General features: G+C 43.2%; 1 protein-coding gene across 6 annotated transcripts in view; it reads right to left on the reverse strand.

Annotated features, from left to right (window-relative positions):
- The window catches only part of cfap74 (cilia and flagella associated protein 74), a 306,038-nt gene that overhangs the window by 173,400 nt on the left and 120,276 nt on the right, over window positions 1–12,362 (reverse strand). For all 6 annotated transcript variants that reach the window (XR_015073585.1, XM_085967505.1, XM_085967502.1 and 3 more), the window contains 4 exons: window positions 11,676–11,765; window positions 9,387–9,533; window positions 8,422–8,467; window positions 2,192–2,253 (listed from right to left, as the gene is read on the reverse strand). Coding sequence is in view for 5 of the 6 variants with exons in the window: in XM_085967505.1 (XP_085823631.1) it covers window positions 2,192–2,253; window positions 8,422–8,467; window positions 9,387–9,533; window positions 11,676–11,765 (345 nt within the window). In the remaining variant the exon portion in view is untranslated. The remainder of the gene's footprint in view (window positions 1–2,191; window positions 2,254–8,421; window positions 8,468–9,386; window positions 9,534–11,675; window positions 11,766–12,362) is intronic.

The raw sequence follows: 12,362 nt of genomic DNA on the forward strand, positions 1-12,362 counted from the left end.
AGAGGTAAGAATTCAGGCACCGAGAACACAATTTTGCATCAAACCAGTCACGTGACACCTGCTGAGTCAGTATGAATGACAGTTACAGACAAAGAAACAATGCAAGGAGGTGCGTTTTAAGAACGGTATAAATATGGAATGAAACCCTCTGTTTGGTGAACTCAGTGATAAGACCAGCCTGGATTGCTGCTGCTCCTCACCCCCATGAGTCTCCTACAGGTGAGTATATAGACATATAGCTTGCTTCTATTACCCATGTGTGCTGTTTAATAAAATCTGCCAAGGTGATCGGACTCCAGGGTCTCGAGCTTTTATTTATGGAACATGGATCACTTTGTAGCAGGGGGGCCCTCAGTTCAGGAGCCTGTGGTACCACTACTGGCAGCTTTGATCAACCTTTAGACTGGCATCATTCAGGATCTGGGCTCCACCGACTCCCCAAGCCTGTATGCGAAAATCCTAGGCATACTCTCAGGATCAGTGCCTTTGTGGCATGAGACCATGAAATAATCACCAAACATTTTCAATTGATCTAAAATGAATCAAGTAAATAGATACACCTTACTTGTTAATTACCACTATGCCATTTGTTCTGGGATATGATAACATGTCTATACTATCTTTCAATAAGTTTGCGACTCAATAATTTAGTCTCTCACTTTAGCTTTATAAAATGTTATAATTCCCTTTCAAACAGATAGGTCTCATAAACTGGGGCGGTGCACACGACACATTCTACTATTCAATCCCACAGCACATGGTTACAGTAACGTTATATTTTATGACCCAGCTAGTATTGATTCCACTGAAAGTCATTTCCTTGTCTTCACTGTTTTATTACCTTAGGGCACAGGCTAATGCATAGCTTTATAGCCAGACAAGTGGTGAGAATGTGGAACTCGCTACCACAGGGAGTAGTTGAGGCGAATAGTATAGATGCATTTAAGGGGAGACTAGACAAGCATATGAGGGAGAAAGGAATAGAGAGTTATGATGATAGAGTTAGATTGGGAAGGATGGGAGGAGGCTCACGTGGAGCATAAACGCAGGCATTGACTGGTTGGGCTGTATAATTCTATGTAAATCATCTGTTTCATTCAATGTTCCAAATATGTCATACACTTAAAAAAATCCTTTAGTTTCTATTGATGTCACGAATGCATCTAGTCAGACAGATTCATTTACCTCTATTATTCTCCCCAGAACCCACTGGGTTTGGCCCATGAATCTAATAATGGTGGGAAAGGGGCACAAGACTTCCATTACTGACTCAAATCCTCTCCACAAAGCAGCGCAGTCAAACCAACCATACTTCACAAGGGCAATTAGGGATGGGCAATCAATGCTGGCCTTGCCAGCGACGCCCACATCCCGTGAATGAATTTAAAAAACCACATCAAAACATCAGCCAGACATGGATACTGTTTGCCTCCCTCGTAATTCCCAGGACCCTCGTTATCAGTGACTTGGTTCTCCCCACCCTTAGCTTAAGTTGCCGTTACTGGCATTCTTCATGGGAATTCCCCCAGGCAAGAGTCCCGGCACGAATTAATGCTCAGACTTTGGGGTACTCTTGGCTTGTCACAAAGCAGCCCTTTCCTTGGTCATTGAATGCCTAGAACAAACGGCAAGACCTTGCCAGATAATGCTGGAAAGTATGCAGAATTACCAATTTGTTTTCAAGTTTGTGAATACTACTTAACTCTTCAAAAAAAAAGAAAGAAAATATTTAAAGAAATTAAGAAAGGTTTAGATTTTCCAACTGGGCATATTCCTATCTGGACAGGACTTCCACCAGCCATGGAGATGCCTTCTTGATCCTGGTTGAGTTTCCGACTAGACAGTCACTACCACACATGGAAAAATTGGGATGGAAAGTAGTTCCTCGGCAGACGTTGCGGACTGCCCCAGTTTGGGGGTAATGGCATATCTTGTGTTGTCAGGGCTGCCTGCCAGAAAATGGGGGTAGGGGGAGGGAGGGAGGACATAGTGTAGTAAATCATGGAGCAATTCTCCTAACCTGATCTATTAAGAAACAAGCGACAAGGGGGTTGGAAAATTTAGCCCAAGATGTTTTCGCTTGAAAGCTATTTTCTGATCTGTCAAAACTGTAGTGAAAATCAAAACAGTACATTAATGTACAAATATTTGACAATTCAGTTTTTCTCACCATCGCTTCCATTATTCCTACCTGGCCAACTTTGATTTCACTGCAAATCTGTTGTTCAAGATCAAAAAATTCTGGAAAATACTCTGGAAATTCAAATAAATACAAGACGACATTAATAAACTTGCAGAATGGGTGTGTAATTGGCAAATTAATTTCAATATAGATGTGTGTGAGGTGGTGCATTCTGGTAAGGAGGCCACATAATGCTTGGATAATAAGAGTCTAAAAGGGGTAGGAAAGCAAAGGAACCTAGGGGTACAGTTACACAAATCACTAAAAGGAGCGACACAGGTTAATAAGGCCATAAAAAAAAACAAGCACTGGGGTTCATTTCTAGAGGGATAGAATTGAAAAGCAGAGAAGTTATATTAAACTTGTATAGAACCTTGGTACAACCACACTCGGAGTACTGTGCACCATTCTGGTCGCCATATTATAAAAAGGATATAGAGGCACTGGCAAAGGTGCAAAAAAGATTCACGAGGATGATACCAGAACTAAGAGGATATACTTATCAGGAAAGGCTGAACAGGCTGGGGCTCTTTTCACTAGAAAAGAGAAGACTGAGGGGTGACCTGATGGAGGTCTTTAAGAATATGAAAAGGTTTGACAGGGTGGATGTAGAGAAGATGTTTCCACTTGTGGGGGAGTCCAAAACTAGTGGCCATAAATATAAGATCGTCACCAATAAATCCAATAGGGAATTCAGGAGAAACTTCTTTATCCAGAGAGTGGTGAGAATGTGAACTCGCTACCACAGGTTGAGGCGAATAGTATAGATACATTTAAGGGGAAGCTCGATAAACACATGAGGGAGAAAGGAATAGAAGGATATGCTAATAGGGTGAGATGAAGAGGGGTGGGTGGAAGCTCGTGTGGAGCATAAACACCGGCACGGACCAGTTGGGCCGAACGGCCTGTTTCTTTGCTGTAGATTCGATGTGACTCAAATGCAGATTGAAATGCTGCTCGTCCTCCCTGCCTGTTGGATGAAACTGTATGCATATACAGGCTGAAACTGTCTGTACTAGAATATGTATTCACATAAATGTCAGGATGTTTTATAAACAGATAAGGAGAATAATTTTTCTACTAGACTAAGTGTAGTACTTTTTGTTTTACAAGTTGCAAAATCTGATTAAGATTAAACTTTGCAATAGTTGTGGTTACCATTTATTATCATGTAACACCCAAACTATACATGCTTCCCAACTTACATAAGTACATAAGAGAACATAAGAAGTAGGAGCAGGAGTAGGCCATATGGCCCCTCGGGCCTGCTCTGCCATTCAATAGGATCATGGCTGATCCGAATCTAGACTCGCGTCCACTTCCCTGCCCTCTCCCCGTAACCCCTAATTCCCTTATCTGCTAGGAAACTGTCTATCTCCATTTTAAATTTATTTAATGTTGCAGCTTCCACAGCTCTCTGGGGTAGCAAATTCCATAGATTTACTACCCTCTGAGTGAAGAAGTTTCTCCTCATCACAGTTTTGAAAGGGCAGCCCCTTATTCTAAGATTATGCCCCCTAGTTCTAGTCTCACCCATCAGTGGAAACATCCTCACTGCATCCACCCGATCAAGCCCCCTCACAATCTTATATGTTTCGATAAGATCGCCTCTCATTCTTCTGAACTCCAATGAGTAGAGTCCCAACCTACTCAACCTTTCCTCATACGTCAACCCCCTCATCTCCGGAATCAACCGAGTGAACCTTCTCTGAACCGCCTCGAGAGCAAGTATATCTTTTCTTAAATATGGAAACCAAAACTGCACGCAGTATTCCAGGTGGGCCTCACCAATACCCTGTATAACTGCAGCAAGACTTCCCTGTTTTTATACTCCATCCCCCTTGCAATAAAAGCCAAAATTCCATTGGCCTTCCTGATCACCTGCATACTAACTTTTTGTGTTTCATGCACCAGGACACCCAGATCCCTTTGTACTGTAGCACTTTGCAGTTTCTCTCCATTTAGATAATAACTTGCTCTTTGATTTTTTCTGCCAAAGTGCATAGCCTCACACTTTCCAACATTATATTGCATCTGCCAAATCTCTGCCCACTCACTTAGCCTGTCTATGTCCTTTTGCAGGTTTTTTATGTCCTCCTCACTCACTGCTTTCCCTCTCATCTCTGTATCGTCGGCAAACTTGGATATGTTGCACTCGGTCCCTTCCTCCAAATCGTTAATATAGATTGTAAAGAGTTGGGGTCCCAGCACTGACCCCTGCGGAACACCACTGGTTACTGATGGCCAGCCCGAGAACGAACCATTTCTCCCAACTCTTTGTTTTCTGTTAGATAGCCAATCTTCCACCCATGCCAGTATATTACCCCCAATCCCGTGATTTTTTATCTTGATCAGTAATCTTGTGTGTGGAACCTTGTCAAATGCCTTTTGGAAGTCCAAATACACTACATCCACTGGTTCCCCTTTATCCACCCTGTATGTTACGTCCTCAAAGAATTCGAGCAAATTTGTCAAACATGACTTCCCCTTCATAAAACCATGCTGACTCTGTCCTATTAAATTATGTTTACCCAAATGCTCTGTTACTGTTTCCTTAATACTGGACTCCAACATTTTGCCAACCACAGATGTTCGGCTAACTGGTCTATAGTTTCCGGCTTTTTGTCTACTTCCCTTCTTAAATAAGGGTGTTACATTAGCAGTTTTCCAATCTGCCGGGACCTTTCCCGAGTCCAGGGAGTTTTGGAAAATAATCACCAATGCATCCACAATCCCTACCGCCACTTCTCTCAAGACCCTAGGATGTAGGCCATCAGGTCTGGGGGATTTATCTGCCTTAAGTCCCATTATTTTACCGAGTACCATCTCGTTAGTGATTTTAATCGTGTTTAGCTCCTCCCCCCCCCCCCCCATTGCCCCCTGTTTGTCCAGTGTTGGGATATTCTTAGTGTCCTCTACTGTAAAGACTGATACAAAATATTTGTTCAGCGTCTTTGCCATCTCCATGTTCCCCACCACTAGTTTCCCGGTCCCATCCTCTAAGGGACCAACGTTCACTTTAGCCACCCTTTTTCTTTTTATATAGCTGTAGAAACTCTTGCTATCTGTTTTTATATTTTTTGCTAGTTTACTTTCATAATCTATCTTCCCTTTCTTAATTAATCTTTTAGTTATTGTTTGCTGGCTTTTAAATGCTTCCCAATCTTCTATCCTCCCACTAGATTTGGCTACTTTATATGCCCTTGTTTTCAGTCGGATACTATCCTTTATTACTTTACTAAGCCACGGATGGCTGTCTTTTCTTTTACTCCCCTTTTTCCTCAGTGGAATATATTCTACTCCAAGTTCTGCAAATCTGGAGCCTCATTTGTTATCAACAAGGCCACTGATGTGTTTTAATGGAACAATGGATGGAATCACAGAATAAACACTCAAAACATGGAATAAAAATCTTGAATATTTAAATAAATCAATTTCCGATTTTATCACCAGTGGCTCTATTGCAAATGGGCAGAATCATGTCATGTGATCCCCAGAACACTAGTAAAAGTCCGGGGGAAAAATTCAGTATCGCCCATTTTGGGGCGCTAATATCGGCCGGGCGTAAAGTTTAGCGCCCAGCGCTAATTATCGCCTCCGACTGCAAAATTCGCCTCTATCGCCCCTGAAGGTGATTTGAGCGCTAAATCAGCCGCTACCCACCTCTCTTAAGGCGCTAACATCGGGGAGCGAGGCGCTACCTCAGAATGCTACCGAAGCTCAGGCGATATCCGTTACCATGGAAGCCAGACAGACTGGCGCCGTCCAAAGGGGAGGGGCCATCTTGCTAGCCAGCCACACCCTGCTCATTGCAGCCTTGAATCTCGGCCTGGAGAGACCTCGAAAGCAATTGTGGTAGAAGCACTAATGGAGTGGCCCAGGGAGAGAGCTCGGCGCTTAGAAACCTCAAAAGTGGTGCTGAGGGCCAAAACTCTTTAGGACAGTGTTAAAACCAAAAATTTTGCCGACAAGAAAAGGCCAGACGCACCCGCCATTAAATAGCGCTCCCCCAGCCCCTGCCCGACTTGAAAACGTTCCCCTCTACCTGTCGTTCCTAGCGGCAGGCGCGAAGGCAGGGGGCGCGACTCAATATCCGGTCTGGGGCACTACCGGGTCGTTGCACGCTTGACTGACGTTGCGATCTGCGGGCGCAGGAGATCGTGGCGGTAGTGTTTAGCGCCGCCTCAAAACGACCGGTCAATTCCGCGAGCGGCGCTAAATTCGCCGCACTCAGGCGCTAAGTTCCTAGCGCCCTGTTAGCACCCCCCAGAGGCGCTAACAGGAGGCGCTAACCAACCGAATGTTAATCCATACAATGAATCTATTTTTGGAAAGGTATCCCCGAGAACATGGGGAGAGTAAGACGTCCACTGACTGCTATGTGTAGCGACATCATAAATGCGCTTGAAAAGATTTCCACTGCTCCATATTTCTAGCAAAAACAAAATTAAAATGTGTTATGATTCTGCTTAGATATATTTCTTTATCACCACATTGTACTATTTCCTCTTCTGTTTCCTTGCTCCCTTACTAATTATTTTTCATTTTTCCCCACTGAATTGCCTTTGCCCTCTATTGGTGCAGTTATCTAGTTACACTTCAGCCTACCTGCTGCTTTATTGTCTGTAACCTCAGAGATTACTCTTTAAATTGTTCTCTTCATACCAAAAAATTATCAATGGCAGTAAAGAAACCATTGGGCTCTATTGCTGTGTTACTTTATTTTTGGTACTAAAAGTATGTGAAATAAGCTTTCCCTCTGTGGCTATTTCATTTGTGGTTGGCCAGGGTAAGGGCTACATTCTGCAGAAGGCAAAGTGAGTAATATCAGGTGGCCCTCGGCTGGTGACATTGCAATTTAGGCCTAGGCAGTACATGAAAAGAGAAGAGGAGGGCAATACTGGGTCATCAAGTGTAAATTTGGGAAACGTCGACATCGTCAGGAAGCCATCTAACTATCAATCTTAAAATATAATTTATAATATGCTGTTATATGGTTGTAGTAGCTTTTCAATAATTGACAGTACTGTAATCCCTCCCCAACCGCGAGGGATACGTCCCTGAAAACCCCCGTGGTTAGTAAAACCGCGGTTGGCAAATACAGTATAAATGTTCAAAATAACACAATAAAAAATATAAAAGCAATAAAATCATGTTATTTACCTTAATCCTAAATTAAAAACCGCGTACACGCAAAATTCACTGCCGCGGTTGGCAAAAGTTGTCGCAGAGAGCAAACCGTGTATACTTGAAATCTGCGTATGGCAAAACCGCCGTTGGGGCGGGATGCCTGTAATGAATAACAGTTGTGCTCATAGTTTTGTGGTAGTGCTATTGAAGCTTTACCTTTTATCTTGCGCCCAAAATAGGCAACAAGTTGGCGGCACAATTGCTCCACAGGCCAGTCTGTGCAGGCCCGAGGGCTGAGCCAAGCACGACACTGGGTCTCATTTGAATGGGAGCGGCAAGCTGCAGGCACTAAATAGGTGCCCCGGGGCCTGATGAATTCCGGCTGGCTTTGGCGCCAAACTGACCCACAGGTAGGACTTGTTGAGTGGGGGGTGGGGGGGGGGGGGGGGTGGGAGGGGGAGAGAGAAGCGAGGCAATATGATTTCTGAAAGTGTTTTGTGGCTGCTTTTTCAGCGGCCTCCGGCGGTCCTTTCAAGATGTGGTACAACTAGGCGGAGCTTGCCCTGAGCATGCTCTGCCCATTCGTACCTGAATTTTGCATCAGGGTCCTACAACCAGCTTAGGACCCCGATTGGCATAGTAAAGCATTCTTATGCACGCTTGCCCATTTACAGGTCTGCCTGAATATGGCATCAGGTGGGCCTTGGGCATTAATAGGGTGGCCAGTGTGCCACACACCCCTTCCCCACCACGTCACCCCCAACCCACCCCCGCCTGCTGATTTTCAACTCCTGGCCACCCTTTTTTTAAAGTGCAGAATGGACGGCCGTGAGCTGAATTCCTCCGCCAGAGTAAGGATCGACAAATTATGTTTCTGTGTGTCATTGTAGTTCCTGTCGTGACACTCAATTATGTTTTATAAAAACTATTCTACAAAATAAACTACAGTGTAAGAATATTGTTCTGTGGCAACCTGTCCACTTCAGCTCTCCAGGCTTTGTGGTATAGGTGAAATTTCTTGAACCTATCAAAGTCAAGTTGTGAACGTGCTGCTGTTTATGAAGGATTGTCTGATTTTGTAAATTCAACTTCTGAAAAGAGCAAGTTACCTTCCTCTGGTGAAGTTTCTGGTGAAACAGTCGTTTCATCTGTTCCCTAGAAAAATAATAAAAGCAAATGATATAGCATAAGGTATAGTGACAGTTAACCTAAATATAAACAATTCCAAGGCATTAGCCCCGATTTTAACTCAGGGCAGGAATCGGACAAGCGAGGGATGGGGCGAGCGACAAATCTCTAGTGGCATCGCCAGCATGAGGCCTGAGCGATTTTAATGGCCAGACCTTATTTTACTGTGATTGACGGGCTGCCCACCTGGTCACGTTGGGAAATAGACTGCCAGCCCATCGTCTCTCTGCAATTTCTGGCTGATCCCTCCAAGCCTATTCAAAGCGGGAGTGCACCTCTTAAAGCGAGGTTACATTCACTGCTTTAACATTTCGCTGCTGCAAGTAGGATAATCTGAAATGAGAGGCAGAGTTTACCCCCCCCACCCCAGGTTTTCAGATGCCTCCCTGGAGGTCCTGGTGGAGGCGATCAGGAGGGAGGTACTGTACCCCAGCACTCACAGGTGCATTCCCAGGGCGATGAGCAGGCCTGGGTGAGAAGGTCAGTTCCAGGAGCATTACCCTACACTAAAGCCAGGTCCTGGGGAAGAGGTTCAATGACCTCACAAGAGCAGAAAAGGTAACTACAGCTCTTCATCTCTCAGCAGTACCTGCCAACATTCCCTTTACCCCCCTCCCCCACCACTCAACAATTCCCTCCGCGCCATCATATCCTTCAACATCCATCATCTCCCTACGTTGCTTTAAATCTGTACCATTAAAGGAGTCATATAATCAAGTTTCTGATTTGGAATAAGAAGTATCTGTTTACATATTTTCAAAAGTGATGTAAACAAATTGATTAAAATAATCCCCACCACTTTTGAAATTTTGCACTACATCCATACACATTTACTATCAATGATGGTTTCCTTAAAGGAAGCTTGATACCATCTGAGCATGCTTACCGCTCTAATGGGCTGTGGTTTGGAAAGTAATTGCAGAAACTCAAAAAACGTGCCCAGTGCTCCACGGTTGGTCAGAGTTATGGTCCGTGTAATTGTTTCACCAACAACATGGGTGCCAAAATTAACAACTTCTTGATCTACAAAGAGCTACAGGAACCAATAAAAAGTTATTACTCATAGCAAATTGGTGTTTGTTTGAATAACACTTTCCAAAGTATATACAAGTTTAGTCTTTCTTATTAACTAGAGATGTAAGATTCCATTCTAAACACCCAGTGTATGCAGAAAGTTTAAAACAATTTATCAAAGTGTGTCCATCGATACAAGGAATGAGTGTCTTTTGGACTTTGAAACAATTATAAATACCAGCACAGGTACAGCATCACTATTTTCTCCCATTGTTCTTTCTTCCACTTCTGAAGGAGTGACTCATTTTGCGATATAAACCTAGAAATTTTGGTTGGTGACAGTGGCGTATGAGTGCTTGGCTCATTTGTATGATATTTCTTTATCTGCTAATTTAACAGCAGTACTATTAATTCTTTCAAATGGATTAATTACCCCATTAAAATAGCATTTGAAAACATTAAGCATTTGTACACTAATATTGCAAGTGCTAATATCTAGACCATAGTCTACTGGTTCCAAGTGGACCTTATTCAAGTGGACATTCTTCATGCAAGTGTTTAGTGGCTATTTTTCCATTATCTGCATCAATACGTCAATGTCCAAATCCAACAGATAGTGATCAGGACCTGATCTTTCCATTCCTTAGCTTCAGGACATTGTGGTCAATTGAAGTAGTCCTACTGCCTCCCTGCCTGAAAATAAGTAACTCAACACGGGGAATCAAACCCAGGATTTAACCGGGAGCACTGCTGATCTATATGACTTCGAACCAGAAGTGTTTCTTTTACCCATCTAAAAGGTTGTGGGTTCGAGACCCACTCCAAAGACTTGAGCACAAAAATCTAGGCTGACACTCCAGTGCAGTGCTGAGGGAGTGCTGCAATGTCGGAGGGGCCATTTTTTGGATGAGACGTTAAACCGAGGCTCCGTCTGCTCTCTCGGACGGACGTAAAAGATCCCATGGTACTTGATATACCTATCAATTCATCCAATGAAAAGCGACGAGTTAAGATAGTAACTATAGGTTTTTATTGGCTACATGACAGAGCCCACGCTCGTGGGTGATCGGGTCCAACAAGGAGGAATACCAGCCAGTCGACCACCTTTATACCTGGGCAAGCAGGCGGAGCCATGGGCGGAGTCAGCTGTGGTCAGCCCAGGTATAACAGCGTGACAAAAGGTGACCTTGTGTAGTGATACAACAGTGTAAACAGTGATAACCATAGTGTAACGATATAAACAGTGATAACCATAGTGTAACGATAGTGAACGATAAAAGTGGTTTACCACAGTACTATTTTGAAGAAGAGCAGGGGAGTTCTCCCCGGTGTCCTGGCCAATATTTATCCCTCAATCAACATCACAAAAACAGGCTATCTGGTCATTATCACATTGCTGTTTGTGGGAGCTTGCTGTGTGCAAATTGGCTGCTGCATTTCCTACAACAGTGACTATCCTTCTAAAGTACTTCATTGGCTGCAAAGCGTTTTGGGACATCCTGAGGTCATGAAAAGCACTGTAGAAATGCAAGTCTTTCTTTCTTTAGAATCACCCTTGATTCACCTAGTATCCAAAAATCTATCTATCGATCTCAGTCTTGAATATACTCAATGACTGAGCCTCCACAGCCCTCAGGGGTAGAGAATTCCACAGATTCACAACCATCTGGGTGAAGAAAATTCTCCTCATCTCAGTCCTAAATGGCCGACCCCTTATGCATGCCTCTGAAGAGGTTATGCTCTTCCTACGAGTCTGTGCTGCGCTGGTGGCTGTCAAGAAATGGGCATGACATGACCTGTTGAGGCCTCAGGAGTTTAACAACTGAGGCTCCGATAAAATATTGGTCTTTTCACTCTTAATATCCTCAAACAAGTCTTCAATAAGACACAGCAGATGTCCTTGTGAATGTTATAGGAGGTAGACAGCTACAGTGCTGTCCTTGCAAGCTCTGAGGCTCTGCCTTAGAGCTTCTCAAATCGGTGCCCAGGGACTAAACTACATGGGTTCCTGGATATTGAAATCCACAGAGGGATGCATGACAACAGCCCAGGTACTATAACAGAATGTGTGAAGAGTTATTTTATCTTTATATACGTAGACACAATTCAAACAACAAACACAAAAATGACAAAGGTGCACATATTTTGTGCCAAGACTTACATCACATTTTTTAGTTGTACATTTAAGCGGAATAGTAAAGGAACCAATTTGAGCCTGTAACATTATCTCTCCTTCAATATCTTCATTAACCTGAGTACAAACATAAAAAGAATCTTCATGGATTTATACATTAATTGTCACTATTATCAAACTCTTTCCTCCAACAATAGCTACTCTAAAAATTATATTTATCCATTCCTCTCTTTAAACTTTTGTTCCTTTTTAAATTGTTTTGCTGTATATTTTCTGCCTCTAGTTTTTTCTTTATCTTAAAATCACCCGGCATATTTTTCTGCTAAATTATGTCACTACCTATATGACTCTCCTATTTTATCAATGTTAACCTCTGCCTTCAATGTCTTCCTGATCTCAGCCCTTCAACATCGTTCAGTATCTTCCACAATTTCACATTACCTTCCATTGTCTGTTTTCAACATACTTTTCTTTTCCTATTTCAATGCCAATTTTCACCAGCACAATATATCAAATACACGCGGCTCACACAAATAGTGCATCGAGGATTATTCCTGACCCTTCACAGACTTCAGTTCTTCAGATACTTGTATGAAGACATCAGTGTGAAGAAAGCTGGATTTCAAAAATCAGCCAGGAATATAAGGATAACCTTTGTGAGGGAAGGCTCCCGGTGCTCAGCCACACCCAATTGTGTTGGGGATTAGAAATTAG

Source organism: Somniosus microcephalus, chromosome 25, assembly GCF_052327205.1.
Source record: "Somniosus microcephalus isolate GS21.2 chromosome 25, FLI_Smic_1.0, whole genome shotgun sequence".
Lineage (NCBI taxonomy): Eukaryota > Metazoa > Chordata > Chondrichthyes > Squaliformes > Somniosidae > Somniosus > Somniosus microcephalus.